The sequence below is a fragment of the Capricornis sumatraensis genome, chromosome 14, assembly GCF_032405125.1.
Source record: "Capricornis sumatraensis isolate serow.1 chromosome 14, serow.2, whole genome shotgun sequence".
Classification (NCBI taxonomy): Eukaryota; Metazoa; Chordata; class Mammalia; order Artiodactyla; family Bovidae; genus Capricornis; species Capricornis sumatraensis.
Window position 1 is genome coordinate 44,878,977 of NC_091082.1, and position 24,090 is coordinate 44,903,066.

The 24,090-nt window shown below is 37.7% G+C and overlaps 2 protein-coding genes and 1 pseudogene across 2 annotated transcripts in view; 1 reads left to right on the top strand and 2 right to left on the bottom strand.

The window, feature by feature from the left end:
• Positions 1 to 17,795, top strand: part of FIRRM (FIGNL1 interacting regulator of recombination and mitosis) — a 50,339-nt gene extending 32,544 nt beyond the window's left edge. Inside the window, exons 14-25 of the mRNA XM_068985649.1 lie at positions 145 to 227; positions 576 to 627; positions 2,097 to 2,186; positions 6,627 to 6,812; positions 8,610 to 8,732; positions 9,817 to 9,912; positions 11,264 to 11,377; positions 12,979 to 13,083; positions 13,694 to 13,774; positions 14,614 to 14,733; positions 16,454 to 16,633; positions 17,118 to 17,795. Coding sequence (XP_068841750.1) covers positions 145 to 227; positions 576 to 627; positions 2,097 to 2,186; positions 6,627 to 6,812; positions 8,610 to 8,732; positions 9,817 to 9,912; positions 11,264 to 11,377; positions 12,979 to 13,083; positions 13,694 to 13,774; positions 14,614 to 14,733; positions 16,454 to 16,633; positions 17,118 to 17,141 — 1,254 coding nt within the window. The 3' untranslated portion in view covers positions 17,142 to 17,795. The remainder of the gene's footprint in view (positions 1 to 144; positions 228 to 575; positions 628 to 2,096; positions 2,187 to 6,626; positions 6,813 to 8,609; positions 8,733 to 9,816; positions 9,913 to 11,263; positions 11,378 to 12,978; positions 13,084 to 13,693; positions 13,775 to 14,613; positions 14,734 to 16,453; positions 16,634 to 17,117) is intronic.
• The window catches only part of SCYL3 (SCY1 like pseudokinase 3), a 41,623-nt gene continuing 34,375 nt past the window's right edge, over positions 16,843 to 24,090 (bottom strand). The window contains exons 11-14 of the mRNA XM_068985650.1: positions 21,872 to 22,043; positions 19,399 to 19,557; positions 17,935 to 18,608; positions 16,843 to 17,486 (exon numbers count right to left, since the gene is read on the bottom strand). Coding sequence (XP_068841751.1) covers positions 17,427 to 17,486; positions 17,935 to 18,608; positions 19,399 to 19,557; positions 21,872 to 22,043 — 1,065 coding nt within the window. The 3' untranslated portion in view covers positions 16,843 to 17,426. The remainder of the gene's footprint in view (positions 17,487 to 17,934; positions 18,609 to 19,398; positions 19,558 to 21,871; positions 22,044 to 24,090) is intronic.
• LOC138090921 (5S ribosomal RNA) lies at positions 22,410 to 22,527 on the bottom strand (annotated as a pseudogene).

A 24,090-nucleotide genomic window follows, 5' to 3' on the forward strand; every position in this document is an offset into this window, starting at 1 on the left:
GGCAACATATTTTCTTTCAGACACTAGAAAGTAGAGCTTTCCTATTGAGGATATGTTGGGTTTTTTTGGATTGTGATAGTATTTTGTTGTTTTGAGAAATGTTATGTTAATGATAATTTATCATAACCATTTGTTTTTCATTAGGACGCTGCTCTGTTGAATGCTGTTCTTAGTGCTAATATGATCACCTCTTTGCTGGCTATGGACGCATGGTGCTTCCTTGCTCGGTACAACATACTTTTTAAAATCTGGGGGTTGATTTACTGTAGTGATTGATAGTAAATGACTTTATAGTTGTAAGTTTATAGAAAATTAAATCTTGATAATCCTTTAACAGCCCCCCAAAATGGTTTGATTTCACATCACAGCACTGAATTAGGGACTGAGTTCCCTCTTCCTTTCTTTGGCTCAGATCAACAGAACCTATAGCTTAGGTCGTTTTGTATGTTGTGATATTCCTTTGCCATGGAAATAACTGCAGTTTTGAATATTTAGTGCTTTATGGTAGTTCATCTTGCTTTTCTGAATAATTGTATAAATAATTGTATGAAGATTGGCTTCTCTTTCTATCACAGATACGGGACTGCTGAACTCTGTGCTCATCATGTGACCATAATGGCCCATCTGGTAAGTAGAATTGTAAAGCCTAAAACATTCAACTTCCCATGCATTTCCTTTGGGGATCTGATAATCTTAAAGAATGTGAATATCAAAAGGAGAAATAGCATGTTAGCTACATGATTTTGACAGTAAATTAGTTTTTTTGCTCTGCATTAGTGCTGATGCTGAGCTTCCGTGGTAGCTCAGACGGTAGAGAATCTGCCTGCAATGCAGGAGACCCAGTTTCAGTCCCTGGGTTGGGAAGATCTTCTGGAGAAGAGAATGGCGACCCACTCCAGTATTCTTGCTTGGAGAATTCATGGACAGAGGAACCTGGCAGGGTTCAGTCCATGGGGTTGTAAAGAGTCGGAGACGACCGAGTGACTTAACACTTTCACTTTCAGTGTTGATGCTATTGAGAAAGATATATTAGAAAGATTGTAACACTGGGGAAATTGTCTCATTTTTTCAAAATTTTTTGAAGTTTCATTGATCTGGGGAAGAAAAATTAGGTTGTTTTAGGATAAATTTAATATTGAATACAAAGTAGAGAATAGGAGTTAGCCTTAATGTGGATGACCCAGAGTTCTTACTCTCGCCTCCTTCCTCCCTTTCCCGGGCCCCTCTCTCCTGCCCCAGGCCCCTCTCTAATATGAGTTAGACATCCTGACTCTTGATTTTGATGTATCTCTTTCTGAGAGGGACTAAATGTGATAGTAATTGATGCCTTTTGGGTAAAGAAGTAATGTGAATACAAAGAGAAAGTTAATGATGACTTATGTTAATCTTTTCAGTGTTGATCTTTTGCTTTTAAATCTCAAGATCTATAAGATGGGTATGACTGGTTTGTTTTATTTTTAGTCTCTGGATTTTGATAAGATTTTATGTGGGCCATGTGTCTTTTGTTTTTTGTTTCATGTATTTCTTGGTTTACCCTGAAAGGATATTGTGGACTAAATTCAGAGATGCATGATAACCAGGCAGCTGACATCTGTGTCTCCATGGCCAATGGTCTGGAGTGCTTACCCAATTATTATCTAAATCCTCATCACATCTTACACAAAACAGTGACTTTTATGTTATTTATCTCATAACTACTTTAAATAAAAGCTCTCCTAGCACATTATGATGGGAATTTTAAATTCTTTTAATGACGCTTCCATCTTACAGTTTATATTCACCTGCACTTTTGTGCTTAGACTTAAAAAAATGTCACAAGTTATCTTTCAGTAGGGGGATTAACATATCAAGTTATAATCAAAATGGTAATTAGAAATAGAAATTCCAAAGTGTTGTTTTTAAATATATCAAAATTGTTTCCATATTACAAAAGTAGGTTCACAGAAGAGAAAAAATTAGAGCAAAGTGCCAAATCAGAAATTAAAATTCCATGTTATTTCCCAGAAAGAGCTGTTGTTAATATTTTGGCATATAAAAGCTTGTAAAAGCTATGATTTTAAGTCTTGATCTCTGCTTTCTCTCCTGTCTTTTCTCAGATAAAATCCTGCCCTGGAGAATGTTATCAGCTCACCAACCTATCAATACTATTGAGGCGTCTCTTCTTCTTCATGGCCCCACCCCAACAGGCAAGGATATCATCTTTGTCACTGTCTTTGAGCAGCTGCTGAGAATTGGATTCAGATACTTTTGAGGGCTTTTTCACCCCCATCTATTCTACATGTAAATGTTAACATCTGAATGTAAATTTTTAATATATTGATTGCTTTGCTTATTGGTTTTAGGTGGATTTAGATTTTGATGTTAAAGAAAAGCCAGAGCTATACTTTAACATTAAGTTAAAGTGATAAAAATAGATCTTATTCAGAGCTGTCGCAATAGGAGAGAAGAGATTTCCGTATAGAACTGGGCTCAGTTCTGAATACAGCATAGACTAGTGTGAATCTAGGGTCAAGAAGCAGGGTAGGAGTCTTGTGGATAAAAATTCCTAAAAGGAAACATCAGAGGTAAGGGGGTCATTCTGGCTTGACCAGATTCTTGCTGAACACAGACCAGGATGATCAGATACTAAGGGTAAGGGATTCTTTCTAAATTTAGTTATGATTCTTGCTAAAACTGGATAATGCAAGACCCAGAAAAGATGGATACAAGCCCAGGGTCAAAGGCTTCTCAAGAAGAGAGCTAAGAAGAGCTTGACTCAAGATTGGTCAGAGAGAGTCCTTGTCAGTATCTTTACTGCAAGTTACAGAGAATCATTCTAACTCTGTCTTCAGAGAGAACAAGATGGTGGAGGAGTGGGTGGACGTTGAGTACATCTAACTCTGTCTTCTTTCTTCTTCTTTCTCATACATTTAAGATACTTGGAATGAAATGGTTCTGTATCCCCTGTCCCTTTAACTTATTTTGAAGAGCTAGAATATTGCTTATGCTGTAAATGAAAATGATATCTTTATCTTTTTCAAAGTAAACGAGTTGAACTTTCTGGGGAAAATTGTAAGTATGATGAGCCCTAGTTGTTTGCCATTGTGAGGAAGACAAGCTCTGTGTGACAGAGGAGATTCTCCAGTTACAGGAACCTTGGTAGCCTGGTGTAGTCCCTTGGATTAGTCACTTTGGAGCTCTTATGAGCTTTTTATAAAATACAGGTTCCAGGACCTAAGCCTGTGAATAGAATGGGTATGGAGTGGTGGCTGTTGGGTGAGTCTCAGTAACTTGTTTTTGTTATTATTAAATTCCTACATGATTCTGACATGGATACAAGCTGAGGAAACAGTAGGTTAGTGAAGTGGGTTAAAGGCCTTGGTGTGAATCCTGGCTTAATATGACCTTGGGCAAGTCATTGTTTCTGAAACTGTTTCCCTGCCTACAAAGTGACAGAAATGTGTAACTGTTTTGAAAAATTTCATAAGGATTTAGAGATAATATATATGAAATACTTAGCATAGTGCCGAGTTTAGAGGGTACTCAGTAAAGGCTGAGTTATTTCTGACCAGAGTGTTTACCCCAAGTCCATGCCTGCTTTCCTGCCAAGAGAGGATGGCAGGGCAGTGAGGAGCCACACTGACCTTCTGGCCCTCTTCCTTAGGTGTCTCCAAGGCAGAAAAGCACAGCAGGCCCACCTCATCGCCCTCTAGAAAACATATTAGGGTTGCTGTTCATGCCTCTCAAACTCCTGAAGAGTTGTCTGCTCCTAATGCAATTTTACGACCTTCCACTCCCCTGTCTTTAAAGGTCATACTCTTGGTTCCTGGTATATGGTTCTTCCTAGAAGCCCTGTTTCACTGGCAGGCCCTTCCTGAAGAAGTGGGATTTGGAAGAGATCCTCCATTTTCTCACTTTATAGGAATAAAATTCTTTTCCCAGAGTTGAGAAATTTTAACTTTTAGGATAATACAACTCAGAATGAATTAGCCCCAAGTGAGTTCTAGAAGGTTTGTTATAACAAACTCTAGTGTATGTTTTAGAGATCTCTTACATACTTCTCAGTTTATTTTGAGATTTCCAAATAATTGCAACTATCAGATATGAAGTTATAGATAAATGAGGGGTTACTTGTAATATTTTCCTTCATTTACTTCATTTATCAAATACTGATTTTTCCTGCTGTGTTCAAGTTACTGTATAACACTTAACAGTAAGGGAGAAACCTGAATTTGAATTCCTGTTCTGAGAGTCCTTGGGAGAGTTAGTTAATCCTAAAATTGAAATATTATTACTTAGATGGCAGTTGTGAGACTCAAGGAGATAGTGTATATATGCATCAGGTGAGCATTTAACAAGTGTTAGTTGTTCTGTCATGTCATGTCATGTCATGTCAGCTTTTTCCTTTTCTCTTAAGACATGATCCACCATCTTAAAGGAAGCAGCAGGGAAACCTGTATTTTTTCAGACTATACTATGGACCAGGTTTTGTAATAGGCACTTTAATTCTTTTAATCCTTACCTCAGCCTTGTGGGATAGATGATATGTTATCATGTCCATTTTACAGATGAAGATTCAGTAACTCAGGATAATTAAAGACCTTCTCCAAGCTCACACATAATAAATGACTGAGCTAGGATTCAGATAAGATCTGTTTTGCTCCCAAGTCTGTCCTCTTTCCATGGCTCCCGTATTGTTTTTAGCTGGTTTTCATGCAGCTGCTTCAGGGGCCTCCTCTGGGATGTTGCCTCTGCCTCCTTACTCTCTTTTACCCTAGGAAATATGCTTTTTTATTTCCTGAGGTTACCTGGGGGGAAAGGATATTAGTATGGTCTGGTTGAAGCACATTGGCAGCTGTGCTACCATTTTCATGTAAAGGAAAGATTATATATTTGCATTTTAAGCCCACTGGTGTATTTTTCTCAGTGTTAAGGAGGGAAGTCATGAGCTCTGCACATTAGATCCCCTTATGTTTCATTCCTTGTGAACTGTCAGCACAAGCAGTTTTAAATCTTGAAAACTGTGTTGAGGCCAAGGTTTTCAAGCCCAGAATAGTAAATAAATAAATCAGTCTTTATATGTAACAGATCTTGGCAACAACTACCTATGTTGTCCAGGGTGTTATTATTTATAGTTCTGTTTTGGAAAGGGAACTCATTCACTCGCTGGACTTTATTATAAAGAAAGGTCTTGTTTGAATTGATGTTAGTTGGCACAATTCTCTTGGCTTTCCTGATGCAGTTTGGTTTCATGAATAAAGCTGCCTGTTGTAATTGATGTATAGCTCATGAAGGGATCCATTTTTCTGGCTTTATCAGCTGTCCCAGAAAATAGCCATGTAATTTCTCCCTTGTTTTGACAGCTAAGTATTTTCTCCAAACAAATAAAATTCAAATATAAATATGATATATAATGTAGAAGAGTTTCTCTGTCAGATTGAATATAGTAGTGTGTTTTTTCTTTTCTCATTTTTGATGTAAGAAAATTTTTTTTTCTTTCATTAAGTAGACTTTGGATATTTGTAAATTGAATTATTCTTCTTAAAAATTACATCAATATTCCTAGAGTATACCTTAATTGGTAATTAAGTACACTATTGCTTTTGCAGTTTTTCTACCAGAAACTGATTTAAACAGTTTAGTGCTTTCTTAAAATAACTTTTGTTTGCCATTTTTATCTAGCCCATTAACATGGCATTTTAGAACAGTACTGTTTTTCTGTTAACCTGGCAAACCCTTTGAATTATTTCAGTGGTAGAATTGTTTTGCCAGCCATACTGTTATGAACACTTGCGAATGAGTTTCATATGTTGTCTAAAGTAGAGCAGAGCTGGCTAGCCCATTGGAAAACTGAACCTGTGACCTTTGCTTCTCTCTGATAGCTAAGTAGTAAGCCACAAAGGTTGGCTAAATCAATCTTGTTGGTGTATTTTGTAATATTACTGTACAAGTTGTTGAGTACACCGATTCTTAGGAAAAAAATAGACTTATTGGGTAGAAGCATTTAAAATAGCTGATGTGACTAATAATTTAACATTTCTTAATGCATTTATTAGGGCTTCCCTGGTGGCTCAGAGGTTAAAACGTCTGCCTGGAATGCAGGAGACCTGGGTTCGATCCCTGGGTCGGGAAGATCCCTTGGAGAAGGAAATGGCAACCCACTCCAGTACTCTTGCCTGGAGAATCCCATGGACTGAGGAGCCTGGTGGGCTACAGTCCACAGGGTCGCAAAGAGTCGGACACAACTGAGCGACTTCACTCACTCACTCACTAATGCATTTATATAGTGTTCCACTTAACCTGTGTTTTTCAATTTGGAAACAAATGCAAAAACAAAAAATAACTAAAATGCTTGTTCATTTAGGCTACATTGATCTGGTACCTTGTGATACTGTTACGCAGTTAAGAACTATTATTTTTTGTCATACCACCCACACAACATGTGGGATCTTGGTTCTCCTACCAGGGATCCAACCTGCTCCCCTTGCACTGGAAGTGCAGAATCCGAGACTTAACCATTGGACCACTGGGGGAAATCCCAAGAACTTTAAAAAAAATATTAAATATCGAAGCTAATACTTCACTTTGGTGTATCAGTTCACTAGACTGTCTTATGTTACTTTTGTTTTTTTAACAATTAATTTCAGGTGGAATTTATCCAGAAATTTCCCCCAAAAGAAACAGAAAATCTGCTTCTGTGGCAGTATATTTCCTTTCAGGCATTACCTGCTGAGCTTAGGAAACAAACTGCACTTGAGGTCAGCAGAGCAGGTATTGCATGGTGTATGAAGTGGCTAGGCAGTAACCGCACGCTGGAAGAACTTGAATCTCTGGTAAGTGCATTATGATGGCCTTGATTCATTCTGTAGCTGTTTATGAAGCTGCTTTAGTTACTGGGGATGTGTTAAAAAGACACAGTTTGTGCCCTCAGAATCTAGCAAGAGTTTCATATTTTTACACTGTAAGAGTCTGTGAGAAATGTGCTGTTATTTTGATTGATGTAAATATGAGAGGGGAGGGTGGAACACATTGTGAAATACTTATTTGTAGTATATTTGCTGACATATTTCTAGATTTGGTAGAGAAGATTCTTTTTGTACAACCCTCATTTTATGCAAATCTCTTCTGAGTCTTTATATACCTTTCTATTTAGAATGCTCCCTCTTAAAATAACGGAATAAAAAAGAAGTTGATCTGTAAGTCAAAATACAATTTTAAAAACTGGATATAGTACATGTTGTTTGGTGTTTATTTGCACATTCTTTGATTCATTCATTCATTCAGCATATTTTGAATGCTTATATGTGCCAAGCTCTGTTTTAGGCATTGGAGATAAAAAATATATCAAAGAACAAAACCAACAAAAATTCCTGCTCTCATGGACTTACATTCTTTAGCTGTAGACAAAGAAGTAACACACACACACATATATATATATATATATATATATATATGTAAAACTTAGATACATACTATATATCAGTTTGTGATAAGAGACAAATCAAGCAAGGTTGGGCACAGAGCATTTGAAGGGGTGAGGGCTTATTTGCAATTTTAAATTGAGTTCAGGGTTTTCTTGAGACTTACATTTCTAAACTGAGTGTAAATGTTCTGATACTCTATTACATTTGACTGTAATCATCAAGATAATTTAAAGCATTTACATATATTGAAAGGAAATATTTCTATGTGCCTTTAAGAAACCTATTAAATACCTAGTTAGGAGATGGTGAGATTGTTCAGGTTTTGTATTCATACACAAATTTTGTAAAGACAAAAACTTCTGTATTAGATAAAATAAAAGCACCTATTTTCTAAAATTCAACAGATCTTTACTGTATGACCAAAACTAGATCAGCAAGTTATTTAATGTTTATTGTAAAAGGAAATAAGTAAATAATAAGTTAAAAGCTGTGTGGTGATTACATAAAATTAAGTGTGGTTGTTGAAGTATAATGGATGAAGGGCAAAATTACTGATTATTACCACACGCCAACCAACCCCATTCCTGGCCAGTCAGAGAGACAGACATTTGATATATCATTAAGAGTGAATCCAGGAAAAATTGTCTTTTGTTTCAAATTCTAAATAGTGTACTTAGGTACTATATTTGTTTATTGAATGCAATGTTGCTAAAATTTTTGAAGATTAATTATACAACAACAACAACAATAATTTAGTAAACTTTAAAAGGTTGCTAAGTACATAATGTGAAAAAAATTTAGTTGATAAATAGTATGAATTAGCTTGACCATATTGGTCATTTGTATCAAATCTATTTATTAAAATATGATACAGTTTCCATTTTGTTAAATTTTCAACCTAAAAGGAAAAAAAAATTTTTTAGGAAAATGAAGCAAATGTTTCTGTGTATAAGGAAAAGTTGTTTTAACAAAATATATTGGTTGGCCAAAAATTTGAGTGTTTCTATAACATCTTACATCTTATTTGGCCAACATAATACATGTATTAAGACATCGCTGAAAAGATGGCTTTGGGTCTTAGAGATAGATACACTTCTAGTATTTTTATTAAGAGTTAGAGGTAACTCAAAACCTGCAGGTGATTGGGTTCCAGCTCCTTTAGACTGATGTCTACACTCAGGTCCTTTCCCTGTCTCTCACCTTTAGAACACAGTGCTCTCTGCTCTGCTTGCTGTATGTAGTTCTTCTGGTGACGCTCTGGATATGGGGCAGCAAATGGCAATTAAGGAAGTTGGAAGTCAGCTTTCAATTCTTTTAAATGTTAAACTGGTAAGGAAAGCAACTGTAATAATTTTGCTGAAGAACAAATAAAATATTGAAAAAGAGAATGAAATTTCCATACAGAGTAAAATGTATGTAATTACTTTAGGTTCTTGGTAGCACTTGTGAAAACGCCTACTTTTACTCTTTCAGCCAGTTCTATTTAAGTGTGATAGAATTATATTAATAAAACTAGAAACTAGTGAAGTGACAGTGACAGTCTAGCTACTATTTTCAAGACCAGTTGGACCCTCTTTTTTTAAAAATTTCTTCTCCTACTGTTTTTTCTTCTTTGTTTGCTATGGCCTGTTTCTGTGATTCTGGAGTTCTTTTATAAAATCTTTTGAGCAGTGCGAGAGTGGTCTGGCTTAATAGTAGAAGGGGCAAGTAAATGGATGTGGCTAACTTGTATTCCTCTTCTCCAGAAAAGCCAAAATCAGGCTAGAAGTAGAATGATATATGTCCCACAGATCATTGTAATTTAAAAATCATATTTAGTTAAATATCTAACTATTGATAAGTTGAAATACTGGCCTCTGGGTGTCCCAGTCAGTGGAAGTTGAAAGCACCATTCACATTTGTGAAATAACAGAAATGGTTTTGCAGATGATATTTTATCATTAAAGTTTATGTATATGGTTAGATTTCACTGTTGTAGCATTTTAGCTTCAACAAGTTATTTCCCCTGATCCTCATTAAATCATTGAATAAATATTCACTGAGGATCTTTCCTGGTGATAAAGCTTATAATAGAAGCAAGAGTTCTGGAGAGGAGAATTTTAAGACGACTAAGGAATAAGCAAGCTTTTTCTGAGACAGATAAAAATAATGAGATGCCGATCTGAATTAAATCTGGGTTTAGAACATGGCTATACTTTTTCCTAACTGTGTCTAGAGGAAATTATTTAACCTCTCTACCCCTTTTTCTTAGTAGTAAAGTGAGGGTAATAATACCTGCTTCATAGAGTTATAAGGAATAAGTGAAGTAATATAAAGTGCTTAGCATATTTCCTGGAATATAATAAATGTGAATGTGGCTAGTCTTATGTAATGGAAAATTTTCACCAAAATTATTTTGTGCTGCTTATTTAAGGTAATAGGTCAACCTTATGTTCAGCAGACACTCAGCCTTTTACTTCCACTGCTGGGATTTTTCATTCAAGCTTTAGATCCTCAGCTGATAAGTCAGGTAAGAATAGTGGGCAAGCTATCTACTCTCTTATCTCTTTGATACTGAATAGTCAGACCTGTTTTGCTGTTGCTGGTAACTGCTTAGGAAACCCTGAGGTTAGGAGTCAGTTCACCTGGGAACCCTGCCTTCATAGCATTTTCAAAGGTATGCCAGAAGCTGTTGTTGAAGTTATGTTAGTCGCTCAGTCCTGTCCAATTCTTTGGGACCCCATGGACTGTAGGCCTCAGGTATGCCTCGCTTTGGGTGGTTCTAAGTGATGGAAAGAGGGAAAAGGGGAGAAGGCCTTCATCTTACCTGAAGTGATTTAAGGATTTGGAATGAGTTCATAATAGACAGACCTGATCCCCTAATTCAGTTGGTTTAAGCTTACTGTCACTTAAGAAAAAAACTATTCCGAGGTAAAGCTAGTCTTTCCTATTTAGGAAGTTACAGCATATTGCAGAGAGTGAGACTAGCAACACCTTGTATTTAGTAGCTCTGGTTTTGGTTGTGTACATGAAGAACTTAGCATTGATGGACGGCAAAACCAGTCCAATATTGTAAAGTAACTAGCCTCCAATTAAAATAAATAAATTTCAATTTAAAAAAATTGTTTACTAATGAGGTATATTTTTAGTTAGTATATATGTATTTACAGAGAATATAGTAAAATAATTGACTCAAATATGTTGATTCTGAAGATTCTAATCTTTTTTGAAAAATACTGATAGTTCTGATGTAATTGTACCTACTTTTAAAAAAAAAATCGTAAATAACTAACATTTTAAAATTTCAACATAAGTAAATTATTCATTGAGACATTGCTGCCATAGAGACTATCTCAGTGTGCTTTACACCAGGCAAACTGTGGCCTCCTGACTAGGTTCTGTTCTTCTGTTTTCAGCATAGCTAAGGAAAATTTTTTACATTTTTAAAGGTTTATTAAAAAAAATATATATATATATATATATATGCATGCAACAAAGAACAAGCCCAGAATATTTACCATCTGGCCCTTTACAGAAAGTTTGCCAATCCATGTTTAAAGAATGAACTTCTCCCTCTAGAAATTAAAATAAAAAATAATATTTAAAGGAAGAATGCTGGTGTATTGTTTTTCAGAAACACATGAATTTTTAACTTTTTATTTCAGTGGTTGGTAAGACTAATATTGTGGTAGTAACTGAATGAGTGATTTTATTGTTTTATTCAGATTCCACCTGTGAAGTATAGGCTTTGTAGAATCTTTGACTGTCCTGGGTTTGGTTTTGTTTCCCGTCCTGCATACCCATCAAAATCTTAGTTGTGTCTCTACAAAGCACTTGTTTTATAACTGCTTGTAACTATTCTTTGGTCTTTGCACCTTCAGGTCATAACTTTGCAGACCTCACTGCTTAAATTAGAGCCTCCTGACCATGTTCGATTGGCATTTCTGGATTTTCTCTCTTCTCTGGGAAAACTTTTTATACCTCAAACTATCCAGGTAATACTCTCTTAATCCTGTTGTTCCCATGTTAACAAAATCTCTAATAATTACTGAGGGATTTTCAGGCTTTAATTTCTGCAATTCTGTGGATTGCTGACAAATGAAAATTGGAGAAAAACTCTTGTGAAGAGAGGGTGACTGTCTTAGTAGAACTCGAGTCATTTACTTTTAGAAAAATATATGTTGACATACAAATAATTTATAGAACTGGCTACAATAAGATTTATGATAGTTGGGTTCTAGCATACAAAGTTCCTAAGGAAGGAAAATATGTCTTCTAGGCAACAATGTATAGTGAGAGGGAACAATGTATTGGGTGATTTATCAGTTATTCTCTTGGTTTCTATATCCACTAAAGGGAGCCTATTTGTTTTTTTAGAAGATATTTTTGAAAATTTTGCGAAGTATATATAGTTGACAAATAACTATTTATAAAACTGTAAAGGCCTGGTGATACACTTCTACTGAATCTTAAGACACACTTCACAGCAAAAAGAAGTCTTCCTCCTAAGTAGAGTTTTTCCTTCCTTATTACTGTGGGTAAGACAATTCTAGACACTTGACATTTTCCCTCTACTTCTAGATCATACTATGAAGATTTCAGTGCTGAGAACTTTTTATGTAAGTGGGGCAAAAATATGATGAATGTTTTCTCAGTACATGTTAAATAATTAAAACCTTGAAACCAAAACTTGAACTGGTTAGTTTGTAAAGGACTCTCTTGTTCAAAGGGAGACAATCCCATACTCTCGGTTTTCATCATGTAAAGTTGTGTGTCTTGAGGTAAGTGTAGACTTGACAGCTTCTTTTCAACTCTCTGGATAGAAGTATTCAAAGATACTTGCATTTGAGCTATCTTTTTAGCATAAAGTGAATATAAATATATTCTGAAATTCTACTTCATCAGTGCCATAGCCGTGACCCTGATGGGCCCAGAACCTACGGAACAAATGTTTAATAAAAGCAGAAATTACCTTACATATTCCCAGAGTGAAGTTAAGATCTAAAGAAATTTGGGGGAATTCATCAGCATGAGAGGCATTTAACCCATGTGATATTGATTCATTTATTCATTCAAGAAAAAGTTAAGTTCTTGCTATATGTCAGGTGCTATTTTAATCCCTATTTTAATACTGGGGATTCAGTATTCAGTAAATCAAACTAATAAATACCCTCAGCCTGTTGAGAAGCAACAGACTACTAAAGTGGGGATATAGGAAAAGGACTAAATTGGTGGTGAGTGCTATGGAGAGAAATAAAGCAAGAGAAGGGGAAGAAATACGTGGGAGTAGAGTCTGAAATCAGACTTGGTCACTGGAGTCCTCACCGTAGTGATGTGGGTAACACCTGACGCTGAGGGAGCAAACCACGCAGGTACCTGAGGAGGCATCTCCAGAACAGGGGAAATGGGAAGCGAACACCCCCCAGCTGGAAGCACATTTGATAGGAGAGCTAACACAAAGGCAGTGGGGCTTAGAGCAAAGGAGGGACACAATGTAACACGTTTTATTGTGTTCCCTGGGACAGAATTATGGAAAACTGATAACGAATGTACTCTGCTGAGGTTCTCCTCTAATAAGGTTTGGTTTTCTTTGTAGGACAGAATTCTGCCCAGCCTGTCTTCTGTTTTTGCTTCACTGCTAGCTGACAGGAACTGGCTATTAGAACAACATTCCTTGGAGGCATTTACTCAGTTTGCTGAGGTAATTAATTAGAAGGCCAGTCTGTCACAATGATGTCTAAAACATTTTCTGATATTGCAGAATATTCCAAAAACATGTATAGAGCTGCTTTTTGTATCTTAGCCATAAAATTTCTGGAAGAGATATTACTAGCCTTCTGTTTTATAGGATCTAAAAATGAAGGCCAGAGAAGGGAAGTGATTTTCCTAAGGTCCTCAGTAGTAATGATCAGAACAAGCATTCAGACTAGGTGTCCTAATTCAGATGCTGTTTGGGGTTGAATGATAATATATTTAATCTCCACCTTTCATAGGAGCTAAGTTGATGAACACAGACCTGTTAGCTCAGCTCTGTAGAGAGGGCGACCCTGCCCTGGGCTGCTTTTACTCTTAGCCGCCGTTGTACAGTCCTGCCCATAATGGGACCCAAAAATGTTGGGATGATTGGGCAGAAATCGTTACAGCTCACAACTTTATATTTGTGCACCCTCAAATAACTATGAGCTTATTACCTTTTGAGCGATTTTTCTTTTAAAGTTGCATTTTTAATTAAAGTAGCTCTTAAAACTTGTGTACTTCTTTTTGCAGGTTTTTAAAATGAACTGAAATAAGTTTTATCAATCTTTTAATAGGGAACAACTCAGGAAGAGATAGTTCCACAATGTCTCAGTTCTGAAGAAACAAAGGAAAAAGTTGTATCCTTTTTGGAGAAGGTATTTTATTTGTATAGCATCCAAGTAGCAGAACATATTTTGTTATGTTACTTTTTAAAAAATTATTGCCAGGTTGAATATCCTGTTAGCTTATTAAACAGTTGGGACCTCACTGCAGGTCAGAAGTGAAATACTTGGGTCACTCTGGCTGTAGTCTGGGATACTGCAGCTTTGATCATCCAGGCCCAGAGAAAAAGAAAGCAGATCCCTAACCAGTAACTCACCATCATTAGACTCACACGTGGAACTGTAGGCCCAAGAGGGTCATATTCACCACCATAATCCAATCAGGGCTTTTCCAAATAGTGGCTCCCATATTTTGTGTGAGCTTTGAAACTTACTTGGGGACAATGGTAGGATGTAAGTTAAAGCTTAACTGAAACACTAATAGAACAGTTAAACCACAGATTTAGAATACTAGGATAAAGTGAATTATGCTTAAGTACTTAATTTTAAGAATATCTCATTGAAGTGGACTATGTCTCTTTTTTGTATATATGCATATATTACATATAAGCTGGATATAAGTGTGTGTGTGTACATGGTTCTTTTAAAAATTTCTCACCCTATTCAGTAAAGGCTGGCAGATGATCTTTTTTTTTTTTTTTCTGTAGGGAAGACGTACACTCTAAAATATTTTTACCCAAATCACACTGAGGATAATTTTTACAGATGAGTCCAACTTACTTCCAGAATTTGCCTAGTTCACAAGCTGAGCCTTGTAGTTAAACATTCAGCATTTAATACACACAGGTCTTTTCACTGCGTATCACACCATTTTGATAACAAGTTGAGAGTGCTAATGTTGGTATTTACTTGGTTCTTCATATCTCTGGCAGACAGGGTTTGTAGATGAAACTACAGCTGCAAGAGTGGAACGTATCAAACAGGAAAAAGGTACTTTCTGGGAGCCTTTTGCTAAAGTTATTCAAGAAGAAACAAAGATGTCATCTTTACAGGTATGGACTGCTCTTCACTGTGGATCAAGCTTTAATAAAAAATTTGCTTCATCACTTACAAAAGTAAAACAGGAACTAGCGTGGTTCTTTGCCTCACACAGAATAGACATGGGAAATTGTTTTATGGTAGCTGCTCTCTTAAAGATCACATTTCTTCTTTCTGGAAGGCTAACAGCACAGAGAACAGAGGTTGGACTCCAAAAAAAGTTTTAAACATCATACTGAATATACTTTTAATATAACTTTAAATTATTTGCAGTAACCTTTGGAAAAGTTATGTCTTTGTACCAGTGATGCTAGAAATGCAGTAGTTTTTGAACCACCGAAGAAAACTGATTCACATACCTTCTTAAATGTTTAGTTTGCTCCTTGGCCGCATTCATCACACCAGAAATTACATCTATCAAAAGGCAGAAATCTGACATTTCTAAGGATATTCAAAATTGTTTGAGGACTAATAGTATATTTAGAATGGCAGTCCATAATGGTAAATATGTTACAACTCTTAAAAACCTAATAATTGGTTTTCAAGACATATCACTTAATGGGAAATAGATGGGGAAACAGTGGAAACAGTGTCAGACTTTGTTTTTGAGGGTTCCAAAATGATTGCAGATGGTGACTGCAGCCATGAAATTAAAAGACGCTTACTCCTTGGAAGGAAAGTTATGACTAACCTAGATAGCATATTAAAAATCAGAAACATTACTTTGCCAGCAAAGGTCTGTCTAGTCCAGGCTATGGTTTTTCTAGTGGTCATGTATGGATGTGAGAGTTGGACTGTGAAGAAAGCTGAGTGCCGAAGAATTGATGGTTTTGAACTGTGGTGTTGGAGAAGACTCTTGAGAGTCCCTTGGACTGTAAGGAGATCCAGCCAGTCCATTCTAAAGGAGATCAGTCCTGGATGTTCTTTGGAAGGACTGATGCTAAAGCTGAAACTCCAGTACTTTGGCCACCTCATGCAAGAGCTGACTCATTGGAAAAGACTCTGATGCTGGGAGGGGTTGGGGGCAGGAGGAGAAGGGGACAACAGAAGTTGAGATGGCTGGATGGCATCACTGACTTGATGAATGTGAGTTTTAGTGAACTCCGGGAGTTGGTGATAGACAGGGAGGCCTGGCGTGATGCGATTCATGGGGTCCCAAAGAGTCAGACACGACTGAGCAACTGAACTGGACTGAAGACATGTCAACTTTTATGCCTTAAATCTACGAAGTTAAATATATCAGTAGTGTAAATAAGCCCTAAAGAATTTATATATTACGACCATCTTTAGGAAGACAATGATTTTAAAAACTGTATGGCTCTAACCCTTTGTCCTCCTTCTGGTGCAGTGAAAGCATCATTATAAACTTAGCATTAAAAAGAAAAGGACATTAAAAAAAATTCATACTTGGGGCTTTTTTGTAAGGACAGATTATATGGCTAAAGAACACTCACCTGGAGTCACTGGACAAGGCAGTACCTCTTCGTTTCCTCGGACCCTGAGCATCAGTTGTGGTAGCACCCTGAATCTCTGTCGCAAATCGACACTGCCTTCATGTCTTTCTCCAGATGAAGGTGGGGGTAGGGGTCTCCTGCCCCTGTGAGCCAAAGACTAGAATAAAATCTCCGTATAAAACTTTATAATTTTAGAATTTGTCCTTGTAAGCTTTAGTCCAAAAGGAAAGTCCTATTTGAAATGGGGATCATGGCATTACATGTTGTTCTCATTTATCAGCCTTGTGTGAAAAGAGCCCGTCACGAGCTCCCCTCAGAAGATGAGTACAGGTCAACACTGCAAGCAGCAATAGCAGCCTTGGAGGCGATCGAGTTACTACTCCAGAAGTCTCCTCCTCCAGACTGGCTCCTGATGGAAATGGAGACACTTCAGGAAAGGATTGATAAGCTAAAACGGCAGGTACTCTAAGGTGAAGAGTTAGTGGACTAGACCATTTTGTCAACTAGGTAAATGAGTTGAATATGATTTTTTTGTTACCCTATAGTACATTTTATAAATGAAAATATTGACATATCTGTACATGGTCTAACACATAAAACTTTTCTGAAGTTGAATCTAGTGAAAATAAGTCTTTATTTATGGACATTTAAAGAGCAGGATTGTGAGGGATATTTCTCATTAAGGACTTTGGTACAAGGTAACAAGTGGAACAGTCGGTAACTGCCCAGGTCTCCACAGGGCCACTCACTCAGATAGTACCTCTGTAAACAAATAAATAAGCTGCCTAAGGAAACCTTAGCAATTTAAAATCATTTATATATTTTATAGCTAAAAGTTTTTCAGTAAGTTGTATTCCATAATAGAGTTTACTCTTCTGACAAAGAAATGGCACAGAATTAAGCTAATCAGCTTGAATTTTTGTATTTATTTTCTTTACTTCCAGAATTGCTCTGGAAGAAAGCAGTAAGTTCCACCTTTCCACAGCCACTTGCTCTTCACAGAAACTGGCCTCCGTCAGACACACAGGCTCTTCCTCTGAGAAGGGCTGTGAACCTCTGCACTGCCCAGGGCCCTCCGCCAGCAAGCCAGGTCTCTCACTTCCATTGGCAGACTGGATAAAGAGCTCCTGACATGAGAAAAACAGGATGCTGGGGCTTTCTCATCTGCAGTGCCTGCTCCTGAGGTATTAGTTTGATATTTTTTCTTTGTTTTAAAGAAATCCTTTTTCCTGAAAAGTGACTTGCAGCCACTGTCACCAGCTGTTATCGTCCCAGTTCAGATCGCCATCTTCCCCCCAGCCTGCAGACTCTCCCTGCAACGAAAGAGAGCAAACAGGGGCAACCTGCTGAAACAAGTCACATTCAGATTTGAAAGATTGGGAATTTAAAACGGGCCCAACACGTCTTTCGATGCCAGAATACATTTCTTCATACATAATTTACTGTAACAGAAACGTGAAAAGTAGGGTCACTTTGGTTCCGCTATTACAAAATCACAGCATTAAAAAAAAACTTTCACAAGGACTATTTAACACTTAGCCCAAGCACTTCTATTAATACATTTTCCTGGGGAAGAAAAAAAGATGCCATTGACAGGAATTGATTTTGTTCATTTTCTGATCACGTTAATAAACCAGTTGTGGACATCAGTCTTCTCTCACTGGGAAAGAGTGTATTTTTTTTTCTTTATAAATGGGACAATGTAACTGCTGCCTGTGAGAGGGAAATAATGTAAACTAATAAGAATTTAATGATCCTCACCTCAGTAATTTCTGCTGCAGCAAATTTTGAGGAAAAGTGCATCACTGATGAGACATTATCCTTGTTGGGAACCACTGTTTCTGTCCTCAGTTCAGGCAAAATAAGAATAGCAGCTGAAGGCTTAATTTCTGGGATCATATCAGCAAACCAGTCCAACTCTGGGTCTTTCACTGGCTTCTTTTTTACCTGAATGGTAAACTCCTCTCCTAAACCCAGTTCTGATGGAACTTTAAGGCGCCTTTCTTGTGACAACACTTTTGGTGGCTTGGTTTGGCCTGGGTCATCCCTGCTTTGTGCAAGACTGGTCTTTTGGGGTAGGCTCGATTTCGAAGGCAAAGCAGGAGTGGCCTTTTGCTCCCCTGAGGTAACAGGTCTTGTGGCCATCATTCCACCGTCCAGGTTTACTTCAGTATCTAAGCTGCCAGGCTCAAAGTCATCCCAAGGCTCCTCCTCTGCATTCAGGTTAGTGAGCGGGGACTGGGCCACTGCGTGGGGATCTGCAGGACAAACCTCTATGTTGACAGTTTTGTTCTCGGGCTCCTCAGGCTCACTCCAGTCAGGCCACTCCTCAGACTTTTTAGAACTTGATGGGAAATTTTCACTGTCTCCTGAGGTAATTTTCACTTCAGAGATGCCATTGATGGGAAATTTGATAGGCTGAGAAAATTGATCATCTGTGGGGGGATATATATGTACAAGAGTTATTCTCATAAAATGTTGGTTAAGACATGCAATATATTTAGGAGAAAGTTAACACTGAAGAAATGTATAGACCCAATTCCTTGGAAATAACCCATGTGCACTGAACTGTGATATAGCCCAGTAGAACATAAACCAACAAAGACACAAGTTAAACAAATGTGATTTGATGGGCACATACCAAGCAACAATTAACTGGAGCACCTAATCCTTTACTAAATACTCAAGCATACTATATAACAAATACAAAAATGTTCTAGCCAGGCACTGATATACCTTAAGACGTTAATTATGTATACACCTTGAGGAAGTGTTGTAAGCTCAAGTAGGCTGCCTCACTTTAACATATCCTCATTTTAAATATATTTTCATTAGCATAGTCAAGTCATGAAGTCCTTTTTAGTATGGTCTGACTGTGTGCTTAATCCCACAAACTTACTTAACCACAGAACTCCTCTGAACTCCTCTTTCATGGTATACCTGATAACATCTTCCAGAATTATCATACTTTGATATAATTTGGGGAAAGTCCCCAAAGTGAAGTATCTGGTGCAAAAAAGAATGCAAGCAATGTCTCCACCAGTTACGAAGAAAAGTATTTACCCTGTAGTCCAGGGAAAAAAGATGCACCCAAGCTGACTACATAACTGTAAAAAGAGAATTAAATCTCAATAGTCCCAAAGTGCCCTTTAGTTTCAGAATTTTAGTTACTCAGCAAAACATTCACCAAGCAGTGGAACAGCTGTATAAATTTAATAAATCTACCTGTCTGTAGAAAAGTACTGTAGTAATCTCGTGGTATGTGCTTCTTGCTGTTGATGGGCATGTTGCCAGAAAAACATTTAGGGAATATGCCAGGGGAGGGGTTCTTCATGATTGGCAAGCTCTGACTGTGCTCGCTGCAGGTGACATGCACAGGAGAATCTGAAGATAAATAAAAACTCCAAAAAATGAAAGAGTAGTAAATTGCTTCTTTTCCTATCACATGTTAGGTGAGCAACAGTTAAGAGGAGGGGTATATTTAACACAGATAAAAAATAACCTGCTGGGAGAGGACATCTCCAAATATTTGGAGAATCATACCTACTACGGAAGTGTCCACATGGTGGTAAACAAAGGATTCAAGCATTAGGTAAGCATTTGGAATAGATAAAACCTTTAGGATACCTAGTTATAAAAGTTAACAGCCTTTAAAAACATCTCAGTGGTGACTTAAAACTGTACTTGATTCTACTTTCCTTTTAAGAATAAAGAGTACAAGCACATGCCACAAAACTGTACACTTTAAAATGTTGAAGACAGTACATTTTATGTTATGGACATTTAACTCCCAACTGGAAAAAGAAAAATGTTTTAAGAAAATGTAGTCTTTAGCACCTTTTAGAAAGTTGATACTTTTAAGAATGAGTACTGGTCAAAAGGATCCTGGCAAAATTTTTGACTACTTCATCTGCCTTAGGAAAATGAGGGGGTGGCCTGGGCTGAGTCAAGTCATCACAGGCCGCACCTCCCCTCCTCACCCCAGTCTGATCTTTGCAAGCCCACCACCCTCTTGCATATTTCTACCACCATCCTCCCTGCTGAAACCCTACTAATTTTTCTTACAAATTGTCCCCTTCTCTACATTGTCTTCCCTAACTCTTGTTCATGCAGACTTATTTCCCTCACGTACATTTTTCATAAACCTTAGTATCAGCCTTCATTCTTAAGTCTGATCATGCAGGTAAACTATAAGAACAGAAGGAAAAAAAATCTTAGAGTACCTCCTTTACACACGCCCCTCTCCCAGCAGCCCCTCTGCCCTATAGGACAAGGGCCTCTCTTTACCATAAATCTGGAATACAAGCTGCCACCAGGGTCTCAGCCATCCTGGATGAAGAGTCTAACATGGCAAGTCAGTGGGATTCAAGTTTTCAGGAAAATCTATTTCAATAAAAACTTATCCACTGTTGATGCTTTGGTGCCCTTTTCCGTTTCCTATTCAGATTACAGAGTGATCCAGATAGAGAGTATGTAAAATATCTAGAACCAGAAAACCCCATCCAATAAACAAAGTTGTTGGGAGTGGGGACTTTTGTTAATTCAATATGTAAAGCTGTCCCTAGAGACTGACCCCTAAACCTTATCGCAAAACTATGCATATCCTCTCCTCTGGCCAGAAATTCTTCTAGTATGAAATATAAACCCTTCATCGGCTCTTTGTGTGCTCTGCTAAAAGAAAAACTGGTAACAATAGACCTCACTCAGTTTGGTGTGATGTTTCATGGCTGAAGAGGCGGTGACAGTTTCTACATCACCCTCTTGAAGCTCCTCAGAGTCGCACTAACACTGACTCCGTAGCACCAAGGAAGCACTGACTCCTCAAAATTTGAGGAAGTCAGTGTTACTTTAAAAATTCTCTTGGCAGCAAAATTAGAGAAAAGTCTGGCAGTTCTTTTTTGCTAATAACTGCTTCCATGCTGTCTACTCACTATCATTGAGAACTGAATCAGAGATTCAGAGCTTCATAACATGGCCATCATCCTTCAGGGTACAAAGGAGCAAAAAAGCAATGGCGCTGTCAATACAAAATTATTCTTTCATAGCCTATAAAGACCAGAAATTACTGCTGCTTCCCAGGTAATATTTCAATGGGAACATCAGAATTAAGGATTTTTTTCTCTTGATTTAAGTACATAAAAATCAATAGCTTGTCACCTAACAGGCCATCAAAATCAAAAGAACGTAAAACACTAAGGTGTCACTAAGAGCTGCTACAGCTTTTTTGGAAACTGACACTATTAAGATGTAAATATTCTGTATATTCTTTGACTCAGTAAGAAATTTAGAAAGGAGTGCAACAGCCATCAACAGGGAGGGAGGTAATTGAATGAATTATAGTCAATGAAATATTAGGCAGCTATCAATAAAACATTATTAGGTAGTTATGTATTGACCTGGAGACAGGTCCCTGATAAGCTGTTACATGAAAAAAGTTGTGGAACTGCGTAGTATTTTCTTAAAAAAATACTGTGTGTGTGTTAAAATACATTTGTGTCTTTGTGGGCTTACAAAAAGGATGAAAGAATTTCCATTAAACCAATTTTATTGGTTACCTTAGATGCCCCAGAAGGAGGTAAAAAAGGGAAATGAACTTTTTCCTTTTAATTCTCTATCATTTGAATATAATCTATCTGTGTTACTTGTACAATGTTTAAAATCTAATAAGACAATAACACTGGACCTTTTAATCACTTACCTTCTGGGGAAAGGTCCACAGTTTTAGTAAAGCTTGGGGCAGTGCGTTTGAAGATCTTGGTTCTCTCTCCTCCCACAACCACCTCTGGTCCAAGTAGCGAGACCAACACTGCTAGGCTGTGAAGAGTAATGGCCACGATGGAGTTGCTGGTATCACGCAGGCCCAGTAAAACCTAGGAGTAAATTGGGTAGTAAATGTACACAACCATATTGCCTGTCTCTTCTCCCTTTCCCCCAACCCCAACGAGTAGTTGGGCTGCAATCAGACTGTGTTTGTTCAAGTGAACTTCATTTCTTAGATGTGTTCTAGGTCAGTGGCTCTCTATTTGTGGTCAAGGACCATGTTTTCCCTTCCCAATCCAGCACACCCTGATACTTTTTTGAAGACAATAAAAATGAAGTCAAATAAGTGCATGAGAAATATATTAGAAATAAGACTACTCTGTTAAGTTGCTATAAAAGTTTTTAGATTATGATGCCTGTCAGCTCTTGCCTCCAAGCCACCGCCACAGAGTCCTCCCAAGGGCTCAACCCTTTTAAGTCTACAGCACCAAGTATTCCCAGGTGGTCTTCCATTCAGGTACTAACTAGGCCTGACCCTGCTTAGCATCTGAGCTCAGATGAGATGGATGCATTCAGAGTGGTAAGGCTGTAAGCAGTTCCCCAAATTGTTGGCGAATGTGAATACCCCATCCAAAAGACAGAGTTGCTGTATGGATTAAAAAAAAAAAAAGACTCATCTGTATGACACCACAAGAGGCTTCTCATATAAGGACATATATAGATCAAAAGTGAAGGAACAGAAAAAGATGTTCCATGCAAATGAAAACCAAAAGAAATCTAGGGAAGCTATACTTAAATCAGACAAGACAAACTTTAAAACAAAGAGTAATAAAAGAAGGCATGACATAATGATACATAAATCCAACATTTATAACATTTATACATACTTTATGGCCTCCCTGGTGGCTCAGAGGTTAAAGCGTCTGCCTAGAATGCTGGAGACCTGAGTTTGATCCCTGGGTCGGGAAGATCCCCAGGAGAAGGAAATGGCAACCCACTCCAGTATTCTTGCCTGGAGAATCCCATGGAGGGAGGAGCCTGGTAGGCTACAGTCCATGGGGTCACAAAGAGTCAGACATGACTGAACGACTTCACATGCACCAAACATAGGAGCAGCTAAATTAAAGCAAACACTGGTAGTCACTCAGTTGTGTCTGACTGTAGCCAGGCAAGCTCCGCTGTCGATGGGATTCTCCAGTCAATACTGGAGTGGGTTGCCATTTCCTTCTCCAGGGGATCTTCCAAATCTAGGGATCAAACCCACGTCTTGTACATTGTCAGGCGGATTACCTACCACTGAGCCGGCCACCTGGGAAGCCCCACTATGAACAATTAATGTACCAATAAATTTGACAAACTAGAAGAAATGGATAAGTCCTAGAAACATACAACCTATTAAGACTGAGTCATAAAAAAGTAGAAAATCTGGACAGTCAAGTAAGGAGACTGAATCAGTAACCAAAAACCTACCAACAAACAGAAGTCTAGGACAGACAGCTGCTCTGGTGAATTCTACCAAACATCTGAAGAATGAATACCAACTTCTAAAATTCTTCCAAAAAAACAGAAGAGAAGGGAAATTTCTTCTTCTTTAAAACTCCTTTTAAAAGGTTGACATCACCCTGACACAAAACCAGAGAAGGACACCACAAAAAAATTACAGGCCAAAATCCCTTTAAGAAAATTAGAGAAACCAAGGGAACATTTCATGCAAAGATGGGCACAATAAAGGACTGAAAGTTATGGACCTAACAGAAGCTGAAGATATTAAGAAGAGGTGACAAGAATACACAGAAGAACCATACAAAATAGATCTTCATGACCCAAATAACCATGATGGTGTGATCACTCACCTAGAGCCAGACATTTTGGAATGCAAAGTCAAGTAGGCCTTAGGAAGCATAACTATGAACAAAACTAGTGGAGGTGATGGAATTCCAGTTGAGCTATTTCAAATCCTAAAAGATGATGCTGTGAAAGTGCTGCACTCAATATGCCAGCAAATTTGGGAAACTCAGCAGTGGCCACAGGACTGGTCAGTTTTCATGCCAATCCCAAAGAAAGGCAATGCCAAAGAATGCTCAAACTACCGCACAATTGCACTCATCTCACACACTAGCAAAGTAATGCTCAAAATTCTGCAAGCCAGGTTTCGAC